Below are 25,887 nucleotides of genomic sequence, written 5' to 3' on the forward strand. Positions count from 1 at the left end.
CACACGGTGAGTTCCCTCGCAATAAACAACCCCACTGATAAGTTTTCCATCAATTTGAATAGAGAAATTTCGTAATTCATTATCTCATTTTTAAGCAATTCGAATGAACAGTTTTTATGCTTCTCCCTTTTCTAGTGTTTTTCTTCTAATCTTCAAAGCTGTTGATTTCTTGACTTGGTATATAAAATATTTCGAATAAATGAACACAGTGTTTCTTAGAAAACTCGAAGGAAATGGAAAAGAAAAGATTTTTTAATCATCATAAACACACAAACACATATAATATCACAAGTTTAAGTACGAGATTTCGAACAAGAGACTCAATTGTAACAAAACTCATTTTCAACTAAAAAAATGGCCAAACATTGAAATAGATTCTCCAATATTGCTTATATATATATATGAGATCTTCCCATTTTAATTTTACAAGTCAATCAACACAAAATTTACTCAATCATCCCAACAATTATTCCAAACTAAAATGAATAAATACATGTTAACCAACAAATAAGAATAATAAATAAGTGATACCAAATGAGTGAATCAAGCCAATCGAAATTATAAATAAATAAATTATTACAAAGTCTAGCAGTTTCTTCAATTTCTCATCTAATTTATAAATTCAAAGATCTAATGATCATGCTTGTCAGCAGAATAGCTATTGTGTTGATTCGGATACCGGTGATATCGATGCAATTGTTCCGAAGGATTTGAGGGGAATTCATATCTAAGTCCAGGCTGCACAGGTAAACATATGTTCTTTGCAAGAATTTTTTATGCAACAGCAAATATTTTACATGGAAAGCAGTCAAGGAGTGTGGCATAGTTTAGCTAGCTGTCAGCTATAATTTTTTATGCAATAGCAAATATTGATTGGCAGATATCAATGAAGGCGAAAGTAATCTGCGCGACGCTCATGCGCATTGTATCACACTCCTGGTGGTTATAACAGCTCTTGCACGAAGGGACGCATTAGTAGTGGAAGAAGAGATGGGCACGGATGCATTGCTCAGAACTCACAATTTCCAGTTCTCAAGTTTGCATTAGTTACTCTTTTTAATTTGAATTTTATCAAAAATGCATATTTTTTAAATCTGTATGCAACTTTGGTGGTCCTCTTCATCAGAAAGGCATAATTAATCACCTTTGGTTGATCTTTCTTGATTTGAATCCAGGCACGAGTCTTGGCTTCTTAAGCTTAATAATTGCTCTGACTTGGCTATACTTTGGTATCGAAGCCAGGAAGCTTATGAAACAAAGGGAGAAATTCTTCCAGCAGAATGGCGGGTTGCTATTGAAACGACAGCTTTCTTCCAAGTAGGTTGACATGAAATCAACCAAGATCTTTACTGCTGAAGAACTCGAAAAGGCGACCAATTATGCAGAAGACTGGCATAGTTTACAAAGGAATGTTGACTAATCCCCAGCAAACGGTGGCAATAAAAAAGTGAGTAATGGATCAGAACCAGATCAAACAATTCATAAACGAGGTGATTATCTTGACTCAAGTCAACCATCAAAAGGTGTGAAACTTTTGGGTTGTTGTTTGGAATATGTTTCACACGGGACATTGTTTCATCACATACATCACAGTGGAGGGATGCCTTGGCTCTCGTGGGACAATCGTCAGAGAATTGCCATTGAATCCGCAAGTGCATTGTCGTATCTTCTTTCTTCGGCAGCAATGCATGTCATCCACAGAGACTTTAAGTCGCCAAACACACGTGAGAACAAGTCGAGTCGGATCTAGCTCGAGTACTGCTTGAGCTCGACTCTATTTAAATTTTGTAAACTCGAGCTGGACTCGAACTCGAGTCGAGTGACTTGACTCGAGTGAAAGGTCGGATTCTGATCGAGACGCTTACGAGTAACTTGGCTCGGTTGCACTCAACTCTCACTTAATTTAAAAAATTGCATAGAAGGTTAAAAAAATGATAATAAAATTACCAAGAATCTAGAAACTAACAGAAGCTAAAAAAACTATGTAATAATAATAATTGCACGAATTAAATTAAGGAATTATTAGTAAAAATATTATGCTGCTATACAGCCATTTGTAATAATAAATGAAATGTAAGCGGCGGGTACTTGCCAAAACCCTACGCCCAGACGCTTTGCAAAGTCGAACACCACATTATATATATAAACCAAACTGTACTGTGCACACCTCACCACCGACTTCTTGCCCTAATTCATTTGCTGCCTTCTTCACAATCGATAACCGCCGCAACTTTGAACTGGTACGTGTTTCCCCTCAATTTCTATACGATACGCACCCCAAGTTTGTAGCTTTTTTATCTTCAATTTTGTGTGTAAACGCTTTGATTCTTGTCGAACGATGTGGATTGATGTTGTTTGTTTTTAAAGGTTGGATCGATGTCGGACGAGGAAAGAGAGGAGAAGGAGTTGGATCTCACCTCTCCTGAAGTTGTCACCAAATACAAATCCGCTGCCGAAATTGTTAACAGTGAGTCTCGCGCTTTATTTTCTCTTTACGTGTAACTGTGTGCGCGACAGCGTTGGTATGTTTGTATTTTTGGGTATTTGACGGTTGTTATTGGGAGGTTGCTTTTTTTTTTTTTGTGGCTTTTATTTTTTGGTTCTTGTTTTGTTTGGGTGTTTGATGGATTTGGTAATTTGGTGTAGAGGCATTGCAATTAGTGTTGTCAGAATGCAAACCGAAAGTGAAGATTGTAGACCTCTGTGAGAAAGGAGATGCTTTTATCAGAGAGTAAGCAATTCGATTTAATTTGAATATTGCTATGCATATATTATTGTAAAGTATGTTTTTAAATCATGTTGTTTTAATTTCAGGCAGACTGGAAACATGTATAGGAATGTGAAGAAGAAGATAGAAAGGGGTGTTGCATTTCCTACTTGCATCTCAGTGAACAATACGATCTGCCATTTTTCACCATTGGCCAGTGACGAGACCGCGTTGGAAGACGGAGATATATTGAAAATGTAAGTTTGCCAACTTACCTGCACACAAATTTATGCTTTCGCCATATAGAATGAAATGGTTTCATCTTATCTTTATATTGGGACTTCTGTATGTCACGTGATTGGTTTCCTAATTGCAGTGATATGGGGTGTCACATAGATGGCTTTATTTCTGTTGTTGCTCATACCCATGTGCTTTCGCAAGGACCTGTCACTGGCCGGGCAGCTGATGTTATTGCTGCTGCAAATACTGCTGCCGAGGTTGCTCTCAGGCTCGTGCGGCCAGGGAAAAAGGTTTTTCCCTTTCCTTGATCTTTTTCTTTTGGTATAAGTTTTAGTTTCTTGTTTTGACCCGTAACGGTTTTTTAATTGGTTTAATACAAGTGATGTGCTGTTGAAATATAAAGCATTTTGTAGTTTGATTTCCTATTTGGATTCAAAAATTTCAGTGACTTCCAAGTTTGGAATATAATATTACTATTTCTAGCTTATAGTTGGTAACGTTTTGTCGAACTCAATTAAATTACTGTTATTTCTGTTACTTTTTAATTTACTTTTCTGTAGCCATTTGTCAAGATGATTATTCAATCTTTAATTTTGTAACTTTGTGATTTGTGCGTGGCCTTTAATGTGTACATATGGATCATTTTGAATCAGTATGTATTGAAGGCGTTAATGTTGTAATCTGACTCCCGATGCTATGGGGAATTTTGAACAATTTGATTGGTGATTTACTTACCAGTACCAGACTACCAGTCCTGTCTGTTTAACAATTAAGGGTTGTTAAAAGGTGCTCCTCGGGCATGCTAGCTAGTAATATTGAGGTCTAAATGTTTAGTTGTTATATTAATGGAAACTTACTCGTTTATTATCTTGTTACACTTTTTGCAAGTCCATTTGGTTGTATTGGTTGAAATTTTGATTTTACGAGTATTATCCTTTACTTTTGAAAAAATGTGCAGCGTCTACTGAATGGCGATGTTGAATAAAAATGTTGATACTGGTATTATCCGTTATGTTCGAATTTAGAATAAACTCTATGCACCAACTTTTCCCTCAGCGTCACCTTTTAAAAGGAGCTTTATTGACCTTGCGCCTTCAGCTCCAAGACCCATCGGCGTGTTGGTGCGCCTTGCACCTTTAATTACTATGTTAACATGGGAACCCGTTAGTAATTTTTTCTATAGTTGTCTGACAAAAATTAGGAATTACATTCCTCATGTTTTTTGTTCATTCAAGTCAGTTGCACAAATTTTCCAATGTCAAGTTTCCAATTAAGTCCCGTGAGCCAAATCCATTGGCTGGTTTCGCTTTGAGAGAATATTCTTTTGAAATGTTGAAGTTATTCTCTTCTTGATGATGCTATTCATGAGTGAGGATCTTGCATCCTGTGAAGCTCTGTCTGGTCTTAGTTACTCTGATAGAGATTTTCTTAAATCTTCTTTGTCCATGTTTGTCTTTTGAGCAATTTCAAATTTATATATTTTTCGTAAGTTAACTAATAATTTTCAAAACATTCAAGTGCCACTCGACTGTTTCACTTTTTCAATTTATCTGTATCTTTATAGTCCTCCAGGATCTGGGTTATATCACCTGTAAAGAAATATTTATTTGAGTTGGAAAGGCAACTTTGCAGAGGTTACCAATTTTTTCTAGGTTTCCTCCTTTCCCTGTTGCCAATATTTCTCTAAGGCTGCATAGCTGATATTTGGGACTGATTTTTAAACTCTTCAGTCCTTTCATCTTGTTAAGCCTAAATGACAATCGTATGCATCTTCTCCTTTCATGGTCAAATGCCAATTACTGAGATTGTCAATGCATTGGACTTTGTGATTTAGTAAATTGTCTTGGGAATCTATACTTTTACCAAGCTCAAGTAAATTGTTGGTGAAAAGTTGAATGTGGTCATCGGTTATTATGTGGTGGTCATAGCTGATATAGATCCACAATTTTTCTTCTCTTTTATAATTTCTAACTCTTGTTTTTAATTGATGGTAGAACAAAGATGTCACTGAAGCCATTCAAAAGGTTGCTGCTGCATATGACTGCAAGATAGTTGAAGGAGTTTTAAGTCATCAAATGAAACAATTTGTGATTGATGGAAACAAGGTTGTGTTAAGTGTCTCTGGCACTGATACAAGAGTTGATGAAGCTGAGTTTGAGGAAAACGAGGTGTATTCTGTTGACATTGTTACAAGCACTGGTGAAGGCAAGGTAGTCATGATGTTAGATGATTTTAACTATTATTTTGCAATATTTAATATATTTGCTCTAATGTTGGTCATGGAATTTAATCATTGAACATGCAGCCAAAATTGTTGGATGAGAAACAAACAACTATATATAAAAGAGCTGTTGACAAGAATTATCACCTAAAGATGAAAGCATCTCGGTTCATATTTAGTGAGATTAGCCAGAAGTTCCCAATCATGCCGTTTTCTGCTAGGTTAGTTTTGTTCTACCTGATGCAAGCTCCAAGTCATCGTTTCTTTTAGTCAGTCGGTGGGGATAATGAGCAGGATGTACATGGAACAGGGCTTTAGAAGAGAAGCGTGCTCGTTTGGGCCTTGTAGAATGTGTGAATCACGAGCTTTTGCAGCCGTATCCAGTTCTTCATGAGAAGCCGGGTATGGGCCTAAGATATGGGTGAACAAATCTTCTTTTGCTTCTGATGTATCGGGATATCTATGGTGACCTATGATTCATTTTCACTACACTTGTTTGGTGCCTAACAACTTGTATTGCAGGCGACCTGGTTGCTCACATCAAGTTCACTGTTTTGCTAATGCCAAACGGTTCAGATCGAATCACATCGCATCCTCTACAGGATCTTCAACCCACCAACACGGTTGATGATCTCGAAATCAAAGCCTGGTTGGCGTTGGCGACAAAGTCAAAGAAGAAAGGTGGTGGAAAGAAGAAGAAAGGTTAGTTTTTTACCTCGGCCACAATGCATATTCATTTAAATTTATGAACTTCCCTTCATATTTATTTAAATAAATAGTCTTTAATAAAAAAACGCCTAATGCAACCCATTGCTCAATAATATTTAACAAATGGAGGTATTTTTTTTTAAAATTCAAACTTCTACATGGTCATTGACCCAATTCTTCCTGCAGTTATTCATGTTCTCATATATAATCTTAAGATTGTTTCTCTATTCCTATATTCCCAGTGCAGTTTATTTTGTGCAACGGTTGGGTAAATCTTTATGTGAAATGTGTTGAGCAGGTAAGAAAGGGGACAAAGAAGAGGATGCAGGCGATGTAGAGCCTATGGACGCTGCACCAAAAGGTCCAGCTTCCCAAGAATGAGAGATCCAGATTCCATGTTCACTTTCTTATGAAATTTGGCCGCTCCATTTCATCTTGGTTGTTTTTAGTCATGTAATGTGAATCCTTGGACTTGAGTGCTTCAAATGTGTCTTGTACACAGCCTTCTTGACCTTTCATGTATCCATTTTGTTTTTCAGATAGAAAAAGATACCTTATTGTTTAAATCCAGGAGTTCAATTATATTCATAAACATGTAGATATCAGGCCACCCCGTCACCTACTGGCGTTATGCCCATTAGCACCAAAAATTTCGACGCTACCCCACCGAAAAATCTCGACCATTGGATATCAGCTCCCAGGGTATTGTGGAAGGATAGCGTCTAAATTAACCATTTGCACGGGAGTGTGGATATAACAATTGACAAGTTACAAACTCTCTCTTTCAAAATATACTCCTGTACTAAATATCAGGATATGATCTCCTCGTACACCAACCTTGAAAATTATTTGGAAACAGGAAAAAGATCTGCCTCTTCATGTGTCAATCCTTGTTGCAGGAAACATCTATACGCACACTCCTGCAGTATACGTATGAAATACTGTGCAAACCTGAAATGCCTCGAACTCCGACATTTATGCCTCTAATATAACGCAGATATATAGTTGGATCAACACAAACTACTGTTTAAAAAAATATAGGACCATTATGGACCCAATATTATTCATGAAAAAATGGCAGTTGTGAATAAAGGGGAAATTATTTTTTGGAGTAACTTGCACTTTTTTTTTAAATTTGTCGATCTTATTGTCTGTTAGTCAATTCACAATTTTAGTATGTTAGGTTGCACTTTTTCTCAATTTTAGTCCACTTTTTCACTTGTCAACAATTTTTGGTGTTGAGTCGATGGAATAATTTTTTGGTTTTTAATGTTTGGTATTTGTTATATTTTTTGGGATTTTCATTTAATTAAATGATTTGGTTAACTAATTTTAACGACAAGCGGAATCACGTTATTTGATTTAAAAGATTTTCCATTCGTTGTGTTATTATTTGCTATTGCTGCTTTGAATTGCTATTGATGTTTTTTTGGATTTGCATTGAATTACTTGATTTTAAATTGAAGCGTATGGAAATAATCTGTAATGGTTTGGTTATCTAATTTTTAGAATATGTGAATCACATTATTTGATCTATAATGATTCACCATCGTTTTTGCCTAGAATTGGCTATTTCTGGAATTTTCCTCGGGTGATTTGATTTACCCTTATGATATTGATTTTTTTTAATGATGTTGGAACCTGAAATCGTTACCTTTCAATCCGTACTGGGAAACACCGCACTAATGCAATAACTTGTCAACCACATTAGTCAGGTAAACAACATTGAGAAAATCTCTGTTTGACAAGCTTACCCTAGAAGATGTTGATAGGAGAATCAAACTCCTGGCATTGGCTCAATTGGGGTGCACCCTTATGATAATTTGACTTTTAATATATGGTCACAAAAGGAATAAAACGTTATTTTATTTTGAAGAATTCTAATGAATAAATAATTTATAACGCATATGATTCAAAAAATTTTAAAATAAAAGGTCTAAAATTTTAAAAAAAAATGTTGTGAACTTACATATACTCAATTATGAAACAAATTTGAGTAATTTGAAAGTTAAATGATGTTTAAAACTCAAGCACGGGAAAATGTTGGAGTTAATGTAAGATAATATTCACAATTTTGCAAGTTAATAAAAAAGAAAGTAAGTTACAATTTTTTTTAAAACTAAAGTGAAATACCATTAAGTTTAAGACAAGAAAACGAGAATGATCTCTAGCAAATACTTCTTGTGAGTTACCGTGAAAAAAATAATAATAATATTTCTCAAATACATAATGCATTAATATATGAAGAGAATTTTTTTTTTTTGAATTTGGGGGATGATTGTTATAATTGGATATCCGGTGATACCCCATAAAAGTCGGGTCATCATGACCCGTGATATTAAATAGATATCTCAAATCATGGTCAATCTACAGGATGAATTCTTCAGAAGTCGGACATGTGGATTCTCGGGGCATCTTCTTCCCGAGCTACCAGAAGTCAGGGCTCTCATACAAATTCTTGGGAGACATTCTACCCGGGTTACTTCGGAAATAGCATTTCACTCGAGTGTATCAGTATGAGACGCCTTATACTTGACAATCATTAATGTCAGAACCACATGGATTGGCGTGTCAGAACAAGTTAGTCAGAAATAGGGTATGAGCAGCCATATTACCCTAAGTAGTAGTAAGCGGGTACAAAAAACAAGGTAATCATCAGATTTTCTCCTATAAATAGCATGCATATATTTCAGTTGGAGGATTCTGGACTTTTGAGCATTCAATTATATTCACTCACATATACAGTTTTTCTTCTTCATCCTTCACCTGCTGAGGCTACGTCGGACACGCTTCCGTCGCTCATTCACGAGTTCACTTCCTTGTTTGCAGGTAACATTTGAAGTCATATCCCTTACTCATTTTCTTTAAACACAACTCTTATCAGATCCCGTGGATTACCCCAACCCTGCTCACTCAATTCACCCAGATCGCATCAATATCAAACTCGAAATTTCATCTCAAGCTTAAAATATTAATGTCAGATGAACTACAAATAATCTACGTTGTATCATGAATTGACGTACGTGATAACTTCCGAATCTATTCGGTGTGCCACTTGATGACGCTTAGTTTCTTCCAGTACACGTTCCTTTGGTATGGAAAACGTAACTCCAGACGAGTAGGAGTCTGCTTCATTCTTTATAATATTATCTGAATTACAGGTCCAATATCCACGACTACACTATCTGATGAGAGATGACATAGTCACCATGGGTTTTCTCTTGAGATGAGTTGCACCAGTGTTGGTGAGTGGACTCGGAATGGCTGCAGTTACATATGGCATATATGATTTTGTGAAATAATATTTTCTGTATTGAATAGTGTTTGTTGGTCACAGTGTGTTTTGATTCAACTGTTGTGATAATCTGAAGCTGACTTAAACATCTAACTGGTTCCTTCTTTAGTCCGTCTTTCATACGGATGGTTCTAAGAAGTCTACTGAAAATATATAAATGTTTTCCTTCGGCAGTTTCTAATCAGGTTTAGCTTGAATTGCCCATTGATGAATATTATAGCAACGGCCTATTTTAAATAAAAAATTTATGATGTATGCAGTGAAATTTATATATATTTCTCTGTACTGTGATCTTCTTTGCTTTCTGTTTCGCCAGATTTTTTATGTTTTGCGTGTGATGCCGTTCTCTTCTGCAAATATTTTTCTTTATGCGATGGTGTCATAAAGGTGGAGCTCAGGAGATATTATTTGGCCAATTGGATGTCGTAAACTCTGGGGTTTTTTTTTTAAAAAATTATTGTAAAAAAAAAAGAATTTCAAAATAATTAAAAAATTTTTTTTTGCATAACTAGTGTAATCCACGCTTATTTGATTGGATGATTGAAAAATTAAAAATATTAGACGATTGAAAGAAAACATACATAAAATCAATATTTTTAAAATATTAGAGGATTGAAAAAATATTTATTGTTCTATTTTAAATTATTGTTCCATTTTAAAAATATGAGAGATATGAGAAAATTGAAAAATATTTTTTATTTTTAAATTATTATTTCAAGAAAACGTACGTAAAATCAATTGGTCAAAAGGATATTTTAGGAAGACCCATTTCGAATTCTCTCAAAATTATATAAACACATATTTCATAAAAAAAAGTAATTGTAAAACATATAATTATATATAATCGGTTTATTATTATTAATAGATTTATTAAATAAATCAATCTATAAAAATGATAAGGCCAAAAGTGAAGGATGGAAGCAAGCATTAATAATTACTTGTATAATATATTAATATTGTATTTTTATGTTGTGATTAATATTTTATTCTAATGTTGTGATTGAAATTCAATTAATAATTATAGCTTAAATAGAAAATAAACAATGTAAATTTACGAATAAAATGAAAATATTGTAATTCAATGTAAGTTTTATTGATAATATATGCTAAAGTTAAACATCTTATTGGTGTACTAATGAAATACTACAATTTTTATTCTTCTTAATTTTCTCCCTTCAATCCTCTCATATCTCTAATTTTTCAATCACAAAACCAAATAATACAAAATATTTAATAATTAACATATATTATAAATATTTATATATTTTTTTCATTCGAATTAAATTAATTATAAAAAAATAATAATAAAAATAATAATATATTTATAAATATACTTTCAAGTCGTTTGAGTTTTTATGTTGCGATTGAAATTAAATTAATAATAATAGCTTAAATAGAAAATAAACAATATAAATTTAATAATAGAATGAAAATATTATAATACAGCGTAAGTTTAATCGATATTATATGCCAAAGTTAAACCTCTTATTGGTATATTGGTGAAAGACTAATATTTTTATTCTCTTTAATTTTCCCTTTTCAATCCCCTAATATCTCTAATTTTTCAATCATCCAACCAAATAATACAAAATATTTAATAATTAACATATATTATAAATATTTATATTTTATATTTTTCATTCGAATTAAATTAATAATTAAAAATTATAATAAATAAAAAAAAATAATAATAATAATATATTCGAATTAAATTAATTATTTAAAATAATAATAAACTTACGTACAAACACTAAAAAATAATAAATAATATTAAATAATATATAATAATAAATAATATTAAATAATTATAATAAAATAATCATAAAATAATAATAAATAATAATATATATACGTGGACGGGCGTCCGCGCTTACAAAGCGCGGACGCCCGCTTACGTGGACGAGCGTCCGCGCTTTGTAAGCGCGGATTACAGTAGTTATGCAAAATTTTTTCATTTAAATTATTTTTGAAATTCTTTTTTTTATATATTAATTTAAAAAAAAACCCTAAACTCTGTCATCTGTAGATCAAATTCTTATTCTTTTTGTCTGTGATTTAAATCGTCTTTCTTCGAAACATAAACTTGAAGAAAGAACAGAAGTCTACCATTTCTTTCCTGAAAATACTCCATATTGCAGAAGCTTTCCACACTAGCATATTCACGGCTATTTTTCAATGGGATTCATTTGTCACTAAGTTTTCGTTAAGTCTTGTCTCGGTCGTTTGCATGAGCTAGTTCACACCGTCCGTGCTTCAATCACAACGACTTCGATTACAATTATTTGAACCAAAGGACGTAGTGAGTTGGTCAAGAAAATCATTGTGAAAAAAGAAAAAAAAAAGAAGAAAAAAGATATTCTCTCATATTAATATTCTCATAATATCTTTTTTATTTTTTATATATTAATTGTTATATTTTATATTTATATTTATGTTAAAATTAACATTTTCAATTGTTATATTGTATTTTTACAAATTGTACCCTAAACCCTAAAAAAATTAAATATGAGCTCTGTGCCAATGCGAAGAAATGAGAATGCGCTACTTTGATAATGAACATCTACCTGCACCAAAATGGTGTGAATATTAAAATGACGTTTCACACCATTTTGGTGTAGGATTGAAGATGCTCTTAGCGCACACTTCGACCACCACCACGATTTAGAAGCTGTAAATGTACATAGTAATATCGCTACATGAAATCCATTTTCAGTATCCATAAATGAGATCTCAATATTTTGGTGCGACCCAAACATCATTAATTGTTTACAAATTGAGACAATCACCAAATTGCCAATAGGAGTCAAAACCACCAAAAAAGATCCAAACTTTTTCCATTCAAACTTTTTTTACATTCTAAAATGCACGCCGGGAGAAGAGAGAAGCATAGGAAGGTTTATACATATTCATGTGTACATCTTTCATTAGAACAACTAAAAGCTCATTCAGAGAAGAAAGAAAAGGCATGTAGCGCCGGAAAATAAGTGCAATTACAGTAGAGATGATGACAATGCCCGTGGCTTCCCCTTGCTAGAATTCAAGTATTGTGACACAAATAGCACTCCCATTACAACAATAAGACAACCCACGAGCGTGCTGAAGAATAGTGCACCCGGTTGTCTCGTCTGTACAAAACCATACACCCCGTTCGAAGTCACAACAATAACATCTGTCAGTCCATCGTTTGAGAAGTCCTCACATACTAAGGCATGTGTGGGAGGTGCCGGCAGATCTATGGTCGCTAATAAACTTCCTCCAGGAGATAACACGACGGCTTCTTGATCGCCTGCAGCGAGAATCATTTCAGGATTCTCGTGCCTACGTAGAGGAAATGGCTTAAGAGTGGGAGCGACATCAGAGCCCATTCCAGATGGAGATGGAAGCTTGGACCAAGTGGCACCAGTCAACAGCTGCCAATTCCAGACAGCATCATGCCCGTGCAATCCAGGGGAGTATGATGTCACCTGAAATATTACTTATCAAACAATTGACAATGAAGAAACAGTTATGTAAAATATTATAATGAAAAATTGTGACAAAACAGTTAAACCCATTATTTGACACTATATCTACAAAGGAGTTGGTATTATTTGATTAAAAACTAATATAAAATATTCACACCTTTATTTCCGATCCTTTTCTTGGAACAACTCAAAAACAAAAAGGTTGGTCCTGTATCTTTTGGTATGCTAGATATTAGTATTGTAATTCCAGCCAAACAAAATTAATTCTAACCACCTTAAAAATTAAACCCATATCCGTTCAAAATACCATATCTAAATTATAAACAAACAAAAATAATCTAAGTCCATTAATCTCTTATCCACCAAGATCAACACATTCATTTGCAAAAAATAAAAATCTCAAATATTTTTACATTTGTTTAAATCCCAAGGCCCGCCCTTTTTGTGAGAAGCAACCTAAAAATTTAGTCATATCGGCGTTCAACGAGTTATAGGAATCGGTTACAACATGCACCGGTGAACTGTGAAATACAAAATTTCTTGTGAATTGTGTTGAGATTCACAGATTTGAGGTTTCAGCAGAAGAAAATTCCATCGAGAAATATGAATTCCTCCACCATAAATTATTAATAATCAAATTAAAACAAGCATTAATAATGTCGATCCTGATTTAGGGGGGGAACTTCGGTACGAGGGAGGAGCTTCACACCATTTTTAAGGCTAATTACAGAAGGCATGACGCGAACAGGAGAAACTTAAACAACATACCTCTCCTCGGTTGGTAAGGAAGACAATATCACCATGGCTACCTATACGATGCCTATGACCATCATTTCTTGGGATAAGAATGGGAGTTGCCACATCTAATGAAGTAACATCTGAATTTCGGCCAAAACTTCTGGAAAATTCTCCATGTTGGAATAAGTTGAAAGGAGAGTGATGGCATATAGAAGCATTAAAAAGCTGTTCTCGAACTGGCACACCTGATGTAGCAACAGCCCAACATGGACGAAGCACTTCCATAGATCCACTTATAACAAACTGTTCAGCACCATTTCCTCCTACGACCTAATGTATAAATGAGCCTCAACATTGAAAAACAATCAATCAATTTGAACAAGAATTTAAATTCAATGCAACTCTGGCTCAAAATTACTCTCTGGATTAATTTTACCAATATGCTAAAAGTATCAGGAATAGCAGTAGCTAGGGGCCCAGTGCCAACTTTAGGTTGATTACAACTTGTTACGGATTTCCATTCAATGCAACTCTGGTTCAAACTTCAAAACTACTTTCTGTGTTAATTTTACCAATATGCTACATCTATCAGGAATAGCAGTAGCTAGGGGCCCAGTGCCAACTTTAGGTTGATTACAACTTGTTACGGATTTCCATTCAATGCAACTCTGGTTCAAAATTCAAAACTACTTTCTGTGTTAATTTTACCAATATGCTACATCTATCAGGAATAGCAGTTGCTAGGAGCCCAGTGCCAACTTTAGGTTGATTGCAGCTTGTTACGGATTTGGGCCAAAGTGGGTAAATACAAGACAGCCCAAGTAGTTTAAAACTTCCCACACTACGGCTTACTCTTGAAAGACCCAGAGGGGGGTATTTAAGGGAAAATTTCCTGTGATGTTTTCTTTCTATATATGGGGAGTCATTTCATTTGGTATTTAAGGGAAAATTTCCTGTGATGTTTTCTTTCTATATATGGGGAGTCATTTCCTAAATGAAAGCCCTCGTCATTATTTTGCAAGGAATCACTATTATTGTTGCTTGTTTTTTATAACAATTTTCTTTTTGCTATCGGTATCTTGGAAATCTTATTTCTGTTTTGTGTGAGATCGTAACGCAATTCTACAAATTTCAGCGAGGATAATTCACAACAAATTAGGAAAGCAACTATTTTCACCAAGCATCAATGAAAAACTTAAATTCACTCGGCATCATATGCAATCTTTTAAATTCACAAGAGTTAACTCAACAAATGTAGGACAAGTTCGTGACATCATAATATGTTGCAACCACGATAATTTTCTCGCACTTTAACAGATCAAGGTAACAATAAAAGAAACAACCGAAAATATAGATGTTGAAATGAAACTGCCATATTAACATATGGTGTATGAAAGTATTTTCCCATAGGAAAAATCTCTATACAAGGGATATATTTCACTTCACCCTAGCAATGCTAGTAACAAGACTCTCAAAAGAATAACTGAATGCCTATCCCTTCCCTCTACTCACACTTTATGCTTCTCTTTTACTCTCCTTCCACGTGAACTGTAACTAATACGGGCCTTCCTGACTTGGGCCTTGATCCTTCTATTGTTAAATATCTAGACCCTATAATTGGGTCCCTAACATAATAGATCTTCATTTTTTATCCCATGTTGCACAGAGGACCGACAAACTAATGAAGAAATGAACGAAAATTTGATTGTCAAAACTTCTTTCCCTCCTACCAAAACAAAAGTTAAAACAACATTATTTTCTTTTACAAGCATAAGACGAGAAAAGTAGACATACAAATGATCCTGGTAAATTCCCTATATGATTTTGGACTTCACTGATGTTTTTCTTTTGAATCCAAGCAAAAAATGATAATCAGGAGCTCTATGTAACACAATACCCATCTAAATTATCAGAGTCAAATGCCATGAAAAGAATGACTCGATGACAAGTGATGCAGCTACGTGCCCGTTAAATGTAGTGGATCACCTTCAATAAAAAAGGCATGAGTAATAGTGACTGAGATATCTGGAAATAATCCCAGTAAAAAAAAGATATTTCCTTTCATCCCAAACCAAAAAATGTTACAAAATAGGTACTAAAAAGGAAAGTATGATCTTGACAGGAGTTATTTTCCAACACATGCATTGGACAACCACTCCAAGCAAAAAATGGTTCCCTTATCCAGAAGTAACACAACCCACGAATTATTCACATTGATACCTAAAATAGTGATGTGTGACCGCATATGGGTGCTTACCGAACATGCAAATGACATGAAAAAAAAACACTAAAAAGAGTGTGAATATAGTCAACTCTAACACAATAACATTCAACCAAGTAATACTTCAGTTTTCACCTTCACAAAAGGAAATTCATTCCAAACATGATAGTTCACACTTTTACGAGCCCAAAGGGGACTTCACCTCAAATATATCAGAGTTGGCATGAAAGAATATTTAAATCGATTCATAAAGCTTTAAATGAAATAAGTTGAATTAAGATCTGAATGATTTTAATAAATGCACTCCAAAACAATCAAATCTGAGACAAAAGTTCACCTGGACATGATCGAGGACACCATCTCCATTAATATCAGCATGAAGACCGCCTTCTTGAAGATGAAGCTGGGTCAGTGAAAATGTTAAAAAGTCAAATGGATGTTGACAATAAGGGAGAATAGTAACGTTCTAGGTTGTTAATAAAACACACTTGCTATAAGCTTTACAGATTCCAGAGAGTGGATTATACGCACGCAAAACTAACAATCATACATTAAAATTTCTAGAAACGTATTAACATAACCAATAGGTGTTGCCGTGTTGGTAAAACATGATGCTCTGCTATATGCTAATCAAAATTTAGGCATTATCTCCCAAAAAATATATACATATATAAAAACAAAGAAGAAGCAAAAAAAAACGCACACGCAAGAATTGCAACTCACTAGCTACTAAAGTTTTGAATCGCCGCAGAATACAACAGAAGATAAAAATTGTGCTTTGGATCAGATGGTCACCTTACATAGGGTGCGACCTGATGCCAAATGAATAGCTTCAATACCCTCCTTTTCATGAGCAACGATGACATTAGGAACCCACCATAGTTGAGTGTGATTTGTTATGGTAGGTATATATTGCGAAGGCTGGATAGCAAAAATAAAAATTGTGATAGTTCAACAATAACATTGAAACATACAACAGTAAAAATATGGGTACCAATTTCTCCATAACATTACTGTAATTAGGGAAAAACATTAAATCCAAAACCAATCCGCCTAGCTTTAGCAAAAATTAAAATCTTTAGCTTCGAACAAGTTTTTTTAATACAGCATGAACCAACTAAGAAGTGAGCAAATAGTTTCTGAATTGGAATTTCTCTTATTCATCCATGCCCTAGTATCAAATCCATATAAAGATGATAGATTATACGATGCATTTTTCCCATTATGGAATTTATAGAATCAAAAAGAAAAAATTTCAAAGTTGAAACAACTAAATAAATCAGTGGATAATGGGTTACAAATGGAATATTTAGAATCTAGATAGAGATACCGAAATCTACCTTTTTTGTCTTTGCTGATTTAGCAATGGTAACTGCCTTCTCAATCACATTTGAAACTTTTTTGGTAACATCCTTTCCAGGAGGATGCTTTTCTTCAGGCTTGTGAAAAGGGTAGTTGCTGATCTTGCCAGGTGATTTCTTCAGTGTTTTCCTTTTGTGGCGCCTAAAATGTGTGAGCTTCAGTAAAGTGTCCTCACGGCGATCCTGGTAAAGAGGTAATTCCAGTAAATATCACGATCACAATAGACATTCACAACCTATTAGATTGTAGGATAGGGACTAATACAGGGCATACCCAATGGTGTGGCATGACTCCAAGAATAGATTCTCTGAATTCCCTGCACTCAAACTATGGCTGAAATAATTCAATTAACTCATTTCTAAATGTTGTGTTTAGAATTCAAAAAACTTAATCCTAACAAGATAAGAACAGCTTCATTTAAACTGTGATTTTGTGTTGTAGATGTAACCCTAACAAATAGAATGCTAAGTCATCTCTGGAGTAAAATTTTCCTTTCACTTAGAGGTCAAATTTTCTTCCACCTCTTCTGCTAAAAGATCATACCGCCTCAAATAGTATGCCAGGAGAGATATTAAAGTAAGTGGACTCCTTGCATAGTTACATTTTCAGAAAGCCTATGAATTCATTTCTTTAAGGTCATAACAATATATTCAATTGGAAACAAACGACCCATTCATCACCAATTGCAGAACTTTTCTCCCATCTTCTTTGGGTGATTTTCCACCCCAGCTGAGCAATATCTTCTATGAATGACTAATCAAAATGAATCGGGAAATATGATTCCAAAGGAAATATTCAAGTGAAACATCATCGCTCTCCTGTAATAATCTCACTTCAACAGCCCATAGGCATACCTCTCCAGGTTGACGGCTATTCAATGCATGAACATCAAGCTTGTAATTGTGTTGTGGAATCAACAGAGAGGCATCCGATGACTGAGCATCAATATTCTGCAGATTCATCAGAAAGTTGAAATAAGAAGAGAAAAAGAAATTCACCTCGAATGGGGAAGGCCGAAGACAGATGGAAAAGACAATTTTATTTATTTTATTGAAATAGTTTTGATATATGCCAGATAAAGCAAATGAATTCCTACCCATTTTTCCATAAAATATTAGAGTGTTCTTTGACGGCAGCATCATCTCAAATCATTCTCAAATTGTGGCGGGCAAAAGTGTTGTTGTTACAAGTTATATAAACTTTCAAGCGTCAAGAATCTTGTTCTATGCACTTTTTCCTCTTCCAAGAAACCATAATGCACAGAGATTCAGTAGATAAATTCCCTCTGTACCCAAGTCAGGTCCTTTGAGTTTTAACGTCATTAATATTAATTAAGAAAGTATGATGAGTTTTGTGAGGCATTATGGAAACTTAGTATTACCATGGTTAGACTGTAAAAATCATTTCAATGCCAACACCCAATGCTTAGTTTTTGGTCATAAGTTCTCTATGAACACCAAAATATACATTATTTTGCCAAAAGTGCTCACAAGCCACAAAACAAATCACATGGGCCAGATGAACAACCATAGCTACAGTCTCCTATCTCGTAAAAATCAACAAGAAAAAATAAAGATCACCATCATACATACAAAGGTAAAAGGGCCCTGCAAAAATCTCTCTGACACTGAATGATGTGTTTCATACTTCCAGTCTTTTGGGAGTACCAATGAGTGAGAGACACGAACAAGGTGATCATTGTTTCACACAAACTGCTAACAGACTTCTTAGCTTAAGATTTTGAGGTCTTGGTGATTCTTGAGTATCCATAAAAAAGAATCCTATATTTTGTCTTTAAACTGTAGAAAGAGATCCATCGATAGGAGAAACCAAACTCATGTAAAAAATGATACCTCAAACTTTCGGCTCCACCGTAGTTCACCACTTCGACCGGCTAATGCATAAATAGCAAAGTGTCGCAAATCTACATTCCCTGCATTTTCCAATACCTGAAAGGAAAGAAAAATAGCAAACATGAGCATTTTCTCAACTATTGTTTCTGAGTTTGCGACTAGCAATTGAAACCTGGGAAAAAAGGATGTAAAAAAGGATACATTGGAAGTCCATCATGAATCCAAGAAATAAGGAAACACTTCTGTCATAAAAGGGGAAAAATAGAAGAAAGAAAGCAATATCCAGAGAAACGCGAGGGAAGAGGAGGGATTAACATCACCAGGAAAATGTCGCATTCAATAGCACCTTAATACACAATCCTAATAAGTTGATAGTTACACATTGCTAATATAATGATGGTGAGAGAGATTAGCACATAAAAAATAAACCAGTTAAGTTCATATTTGCTCTTACATCCTCCTCAGTAGCACTTCTTCGATGCTGCTCAGCATTTTTCTCTGTCAATTCAATCTCCTCAAAAGGATCTACATGCATCTGGAAAAAATATTAAGTGTTACTTGGAGAACTATTAATGGAAAAAAATTTCACCAAAAAAAATCCCTCCATTGTGCAGAAGAATGTCCAGAAAGAATGAGGTTTGTCATATTATAGAAAAAGTGTTCAGGGTTAACTCGCAAACAACTAATTAGGAACTGAACATTCTAATCCTCACATCTCAATTCACCACAAAAATGAGAGTGCCTCGAGTAACCAAAAACCAGTAGACAAAAAAGAAAGAAAGCACTTTAATAGACAACTCATAGAAGCAAAACAAACATCCTATCTTGAACATATGAATATAATATTAATCATGCCTTTTGTTGGACCAAACTGTAAATAAAAATATTCACAATATGTTAAATAATTCAATGTTTGTCTACCTGAATAATTGCCACATCAGTACAAGGGATACAATAAGGTAGAGTCATCGTAAAGAGAAGAATCCTCAAATCCCTTACTACACAGAATTTGAATGTGAAGCTAAAAATTATCTATTATGTGTATGCTTTCTGGTAAAGAGTAATAGAAAGGAAAAACTACGGACATGAGGTTGCATCTCCATTCTACCACCAACAATTACCAAGCCAGAATCTCCATGCTTCAATGTATAATTACTAATTGAGATTGCTATCTCCCTGTGATGAGCATTGTGGGGGAAATCTTTCTGCGAGTAGAAAGAGAATCAGTAAATAAGAGAAAACTAACCAGGAGTTAATAGAAATAAGAGTAGCATAAATATGGAGAAAAACTGCTAGACTACAGAAGGATAAATTACAATCACAGTACTTAAATATAGAATTCTATGCGTACCTGCAGATTTATTTCCCACAGTTTCTTTAGGTTGTGGTCAAAGCACATCACATACCAGCCTGACGTAACAACAACTAGCACCTGCTTCCGCGGTTCCTTTTTATTATAATTTCTGTCTATAACTCCAGCTGCCATTGCTACTGCACGCCTCCCAGTGGCTATTCGGGTTTTGTCTGGCAAGAGAGAGACCTCTGCTAGTAAACGTGATTCACTAAAACCTTCACCCACCCGTCTTGCACGAGGTTCCAAAATCTAATTCCGTCACAAACTCATGGTCAGAATTTTCATTAAGACAGATGACTAGCCTTAGTAGCTAAAACTTTTCATAGAACAAAATGAAATCAACACAACACAAACAAGGGTCAACTGCAATTGAGCTTCGCAGCTGCTATCAATACGAAATTATAGAGTGTAAAACACGGCACCTGGATTTTGGCATCGTGTGTAGGCACGAGAACCTCTGTTTTGCCATCTCCGTTCAAATCGGTGACTATTGGCGGCGGAAGACGCTCACCCTCATACTTAATCGGATAATCATCCGATAGGTGAAACCACGCCTCGCTGAAAGACAAATCACCCTCGTGCTAAACAAACAAAAACGAAATTACTTAACTACTTACAAAACCGAATGTAGTTCACAAAAATTAGAGATCACGGGAAAAGAGAAAAGGGTTTTGGAATACCTGGAGCGAGAAGAAAATGGCGAAAGCTGAGAGCATCAGAATTGCTAAGTCTCGTTTCCTCATACTTCGTTTTCTGAACAAGAATTTGCGAGGAGCTTGCTATTCTATGTTGTTTTTCCTCTGAATTAAGCCCCAAGAGGATGTGTAAGATAAAAATAATAATAATAATAATATTTAAAATGTTTAACTCTCCACTTTATTTATTTCATTTAATTTATTAGAGTGTCAACGACTAAAATATTTCTATTTTAAAATTTTATCATAATTTTTAATTTAGTATCTTAAAATAATTATTTTTAATTATCGTAAGCTATTGGGTAATAACATCAAATGTCTTATATTCCTTTCGTTATTTAAAATAAATTTCATTATTGAATTTTTGAGAGAATTTTGTTGTAAAAATAATTTGTACTCATCATTCATATAGAGCCCATTCGGATTAAAACACTCTTCCACGAAAAGTCTTTTTTTTTTAAAATGCTTTTTTATGGGTTTAGATAGGATTTTTAGTGTTTTTTATAAGTACTTAATAAAGTTAATATTAAAATTTCTTGAAAAGCCCAAATTATTAGCTTTTTAAAAGTTTTTCAATAATCTAGAATCTAGGGATGTAAATAAACCAAACCGTTTATGAGCTATTCGAAGCTCGATTCGATAAAAGCTCGTTTAATGAGGCTCGTTGAGATAAACGAACCAAGTTCAAGCTCAACAATATTTGGCTCGTTAGCTCGTGAACATGTCGTTAGTAAATTCATAAGTAATATCTTAAATGAAAAATAGTAATTTTGATATTTAATTTATTGATTTAACATATTAATTATGAAGTATATAGAAAAATCTATAAATTTATTTATTATAATAAATCTACAAATTTTAATAAGAATAATATATTTTTTTTTCTAAATGTATAATTTATCTTTTAATGAATATTTAAATGTACAATTCATATTTATTTAGCTCATTTAGGTTCGATCAAAGCTTGAATAAGCTCGTGAGCCATGAATATATTTGTTAAATAAAGCTCGAGCTCGGCTCGATTATAAACAAGTCAAGCTCAAACATTCAAGAGTTCGACTCGGCTCGATTCGACTCGATTACATCCCTACTAGAATCAAAACACTATCTTTTCATCTCTTAACTTAAATTCTCCTGCATTCTACAAGGTAAAATTTTCAAATTATTCTCCATTTTTCATATAATTTTTTATATATATAATGCATGACTAATAGCATTTGGATGGAACGAGTACATTATCTTTTTTTTCTTAAATGATAGAAAAACTATTGTGAGACGGTTTTACTGACGGTTTCATGAATCATATTTGTGAGACATATCTTCTATTTGAGTCATCCACTAAAATTATTTTTTTATGCCAAAAATATCACTTATTGTTGTACATGGATAAAAATATGTGAGACCGTCTCACAAAAACCTACTACTTAAATAATATCTATTGATTTTGGGTCTGTTGTCTCCATATTTGGGTTAATCTTGTTGTTCAAGCTCATGTGACCATTTAGTATGTCTTGTTTCTCAATTATTTATTGAATAAATCAAAAAAATATAGTCTCCAATTTTTATATTCATTGCTTTGCGGTGTTGAAACTTGGAATAGTGACAATACTGGAGTACAAACATTTAATAATTCACGGTTACGTTTTCAATTCATATGTTTGTTTTAAGATCGAAACGACTTATCATTGACATAACAACTAAAAAAAATTTGTTACTAATTAATTATAATTAACACTATGTATTGTTTGGTCTAATGTTTTTATTATGTTTTATTTTTCGAATATAAATGTATTAAATGTTAGCTCCTAAAACAGGATTATGAGATCCAAGCCAAGTACCTAGATATACGATTGAGATTATTAACCTTGAAATTGTTGTTGATGGGAATGGTAAAATGGATTGGACCGATTAGAATACCGAAATATTTTTAAAAATTTGTGATGGAGAAATTGAATCATGAAATTAAAAAACATTTTTAAAAAAAAGGTGATGCAGATTTAGTTTCAAAATATCGTGAAAGAACAGGACTTACGTTGAATCACAGATAATTTAAAAATAAATTGGATGTTATGAGAATATTTTGTATTGTGGGCACGACTTATCAAAAATAATGAGACTCATCTTTCTTGGGATCATAACAAAATTATTATGCAAGGTGATAATAGTTGGTGGGAGGATAAGATTAAGGTACATAATTTTTTGATACATTTTAAATGATTTATCAAATTATTTAAATTTATTTTTGCTTTACATTATGCAAACAGTTAATTCTTTCGAAAGTTACAATAAAATTGTTAAATATTTGAAATGCAAATTGAAATAAATGATTTGGACAATATTTAATGAATATGTTGGATCCACTGGTCGTATAGATGAGTGTGTAAATCATTTGATGTTGAAAAGATCTTTTTCGCTAACTTAAAAACGAAGAAATAAGATTTTTGATCACGAAGTATTATATCTAGGCAAAATTGATGCATTATCGCATCTTACAAATTGCATTAGTAAGGTTACATATTTTCATAAAAGGATTAATAACAGCTAAAGATGATATGATAAAATTTTCTACATAGACATTGCCAACATCAACTTTTGAAAAATTATCATATAATATGGGACAACTTAAAGATTTCAAGCGATGTTTTACAATAGAATGAGTAGTCCAAGTTGAACTCTTTCTTCTTTATCTATGATTTGTCAACGTGATTTTTCGTAATAAGATTTTTAACGAGGCACATTCATCTATCGCGAGGACATTCAATGGGAACATGTACTGTTATACTGTTTTTCTTTTGCACAATTTTTTTCCTACTAGGTTTTATTATCAAAGTTTTAACGTGACAACACTTGAGTCTCATGTTTTCTCCAAATAAACTTATTGTCATAAATGATTATAAGGAAATAGTTGTTATATAAATAATCATCTAAGATCAATGTAATCTTTCATTTGTGTATCACTCCCTCTATCATATAAATAGAAGTCTTTGGACTCAAAGTTACTATATAGGATTTAAATATAATTATTGTTATTTCAATTTTGTCACCCAAAATAAAAACACATTAATATTTACGTTATCTAGCACATGCATACTGTTTTCAAGTTTATTTCAAAATTAAGTTTATGCTGATGTAAATTAGCAATAATCTATGTGACTTTACCATTTAAAGATCAGAATTATTTGCAATCGCGATGAACAGCAAAGAAGTGAAAGCAAAAAACAGAGTAAAAGAATAGGTAAGCAATTGAAAAAAAGATTTGAACCAAACAAGAAAAGAGAAGTTAACAACTTTACATCAACAACACACTAATCAAATATCAAAAGGAAACCGAAAATTTAAATTTTGGGCTTAAAATTTATAGTTGCTATATATTTTAATTTGGGCTTAGAATTCATATGCCCATAAAATAAACCTGGGCTGACAAGGGAATGAAAAATATAGAATCTATTGTTACTAATTAATTTTACGTATTGAATAATAAATATCGGGGCCATGTAACAGAATTTATCCACTACAAAATTACATATTTTTTATTCTTATATTTTTTAAATAAGTAAAATTTATTTAGTACAACAATTTTTAATAATATTTCACAAATCCACAAGGAATTAGACAAGTTTCTTATACGACGGTATCACGAATCTTTTAACTGTAAGACGGATCAACTCTATCGGATATTCACAATAAAAAGTAATAATCTCAGCATAAAAATTAATATTTTTTCATGGATGACCTAAATAAGAGATCCGTCTCACAAAATACGATCCGTGATTCCCTCCGGGCCGCCGCCTCTCCTCTGTGTATATGGGAGGCGCAATAATTTTTGTTGCAAAAAACATCTTCTGTTCCCTGCAGGCGTAAGCTTACCTTTCCACAGATCAATGGTAGCGAACTAGTCTCATCTTCTCTTTCTCTACCGTCTCGGAGTTTTTGTGTTCTTTTTTTTTTCCCTTTGTTCAAATAACGTGAATAAACCTTATTCAAAGCACACCATCTTTAAGTGATTTTTGTTCATCTTTTCTTGATAAAGAATTAGTTATTAATTTTCCACTTTATATCTTTGTGTTATAGTTCTTAGTAATTATATTTAAATATGAAGCAGGCGTGCAAAGAAAGTACGGCTGACTTGACTTGATAGATAGGACGTTGGCCTTGGAAGATGAAAGCATAAGATTGAAAAAAGAAATCGAAGAGAATGAACAGGAACTCGCCAATCTCGTGGAGGAGCAAGCGCGGAAGGCGGTGATCGAAATCTCTCACGTGGATGATGTGCAATCAGTGGCCATCTTCTTGAGGATGAAACCAAATTGGACCGGAAGAGTCAGAATTGCTGGTGAGAATTGTGACTTTCGGGCCGAACTCCAACATCTTCTCGTCACTCTTAACAAACAAGAGGACGTGAAAATTGAACCAGATATTTGAATATTTTTGTGGGCTTGTTTTGCAATTTGATGATTATTACATCGGTATTATCTTGATTTTGGGAGACATGCTTCCTGTTTTACGAACATCGGATTTTGCTAATACGGAATATATTTTGTTGGATCGAGTATAATACTTTATGTGTTGAGAGAGAAATTCTCTGGTCATGTTTTATAGGATTTATTTTGTGACTTTAGATTTGTGAGATTATGTTTTGCTCGTAAAAAAATTTGCATAGGATCGTTTCATGGGATATTTTATAATGCGGATCATTGATCCAACCGATCACTCAGAAATATATTTTTTTTGTGTTAAAAATATTTATTCTGCTTTTATTAGGTGAAAATTAATAAAATGTCATATCTTTTATTGCGTAAGTAGACTCCGATCACAAAGCGACTAGGACTCTAAATATGAGAACCCAAATCGATCTCATATATAAAATAAAACTAGCCACAAATTAATATTTTTATGTATAAAGTAATAATATTTTTTATTATAACTTTAAAATTATTTATAATAAATTTAATTTTAATGAAAGAAAAATAATACAATATAAATATTATCTATAACTGTTTAAATAAAGATAGATTTATTTCTTATAAAA

General features: G+C 33.3%; 2 protein-coding genes and 1 long non-coding RNA gene across 3 annotated transcripts; 2 read left to right on the forward strand and 1 right to left on the reverse strand.

Moving 5' to 3' along the window:
* Positions 1-2,051: 2,051 nt before the first annotated feature.
* Positions 2,052-6,442, forward strand: LOC142546439 (ERBB-3 BINDING PROTEIN 1-like). Its single transcript, XM_075654149.1, has 10 exons — positions 2,052-2,240; positions 2,368-2,467; positions 2,647-2,731; positions 2,815-2,964; positions 3,084-3,237; positions 4,942-5,157; positions 5,253-5,389; positions 5,479-5,570; positions 5,691-5,870; positions 6,175-6,442. The coding sequence occupies exons 1-10, from the start codon at positions 2,067-2,069 to the stop codon at positions 6,255-6,257; spliced, it is 1,371 nt and encodes a 456-aa protein (XP_075510264.1). The 5' UTR covers positions 2,052-2,066; the 3' UTR covers positions 6,258-6,442.
* Positions 6,443-11,988: 5,546 nt separating this feature from the next.
* On the reverse strand, positions 11,989-20,993 carry LOC142546440 (uncharacterized). The gene is made up of 13 exons (XM_075654150.1): positions 20,844-20,993; positions 20,586-20,744; positions 20,161-20,412; positions 19,895-20,014; positions 19,264-19,344; positions 18,810-18,905; positions 17,811-17,906; positions 17,230-17,283; positions 16,935-17,138; positions 16,390-16,515; positions 15,932-15,997; positions 13,404-13,703; positions 11,989-12,635 (listed from the first exon to the last, which is right to left on the reverse strand). The coding sequence occupies exons 1-13, from the start codon at positions 20,904-20,906 to the stop codon at positions 12,162-12,164; spliced, it is 2,091 nt and encodes a 696-aa protein (XP_075510265.1). The 5' UTR covers positions 20,907-20,993; the 3' UTR covers positions 11,989-12,161.
* Positions 20,994-24,627: 3,634 nt separating this feature from the next.
* On the forward strand, positions 24,628-25,459 carry LOC142544749 (uncharacterized). The gene is made up of 2 exons (XR_012820096.1): positions 24,628-24,742; positions 24,961-25,459. It is a non-coding gene; the product is annotated as an uncharacterized LOC142544749 (long non-coding RNA).
* Positions 25,460-25,887: the final 428 nt, after the last annotated feature.

The sequence above is a fragment of the Primulina tabacum genome, chromosome 5 (genome assembly GCF_025594145.1).
Source record: "Primulina tabacum isolate GXHZ01 chromosome 5, ASM2559414v2, whole genome shotgun sequence".
NCBI lineage: Eukaryota > Viridiplantae > Streptophyta > Magnoliopsida > Lamiales > Gesneriaceae > Primulina > Primulina tabacum.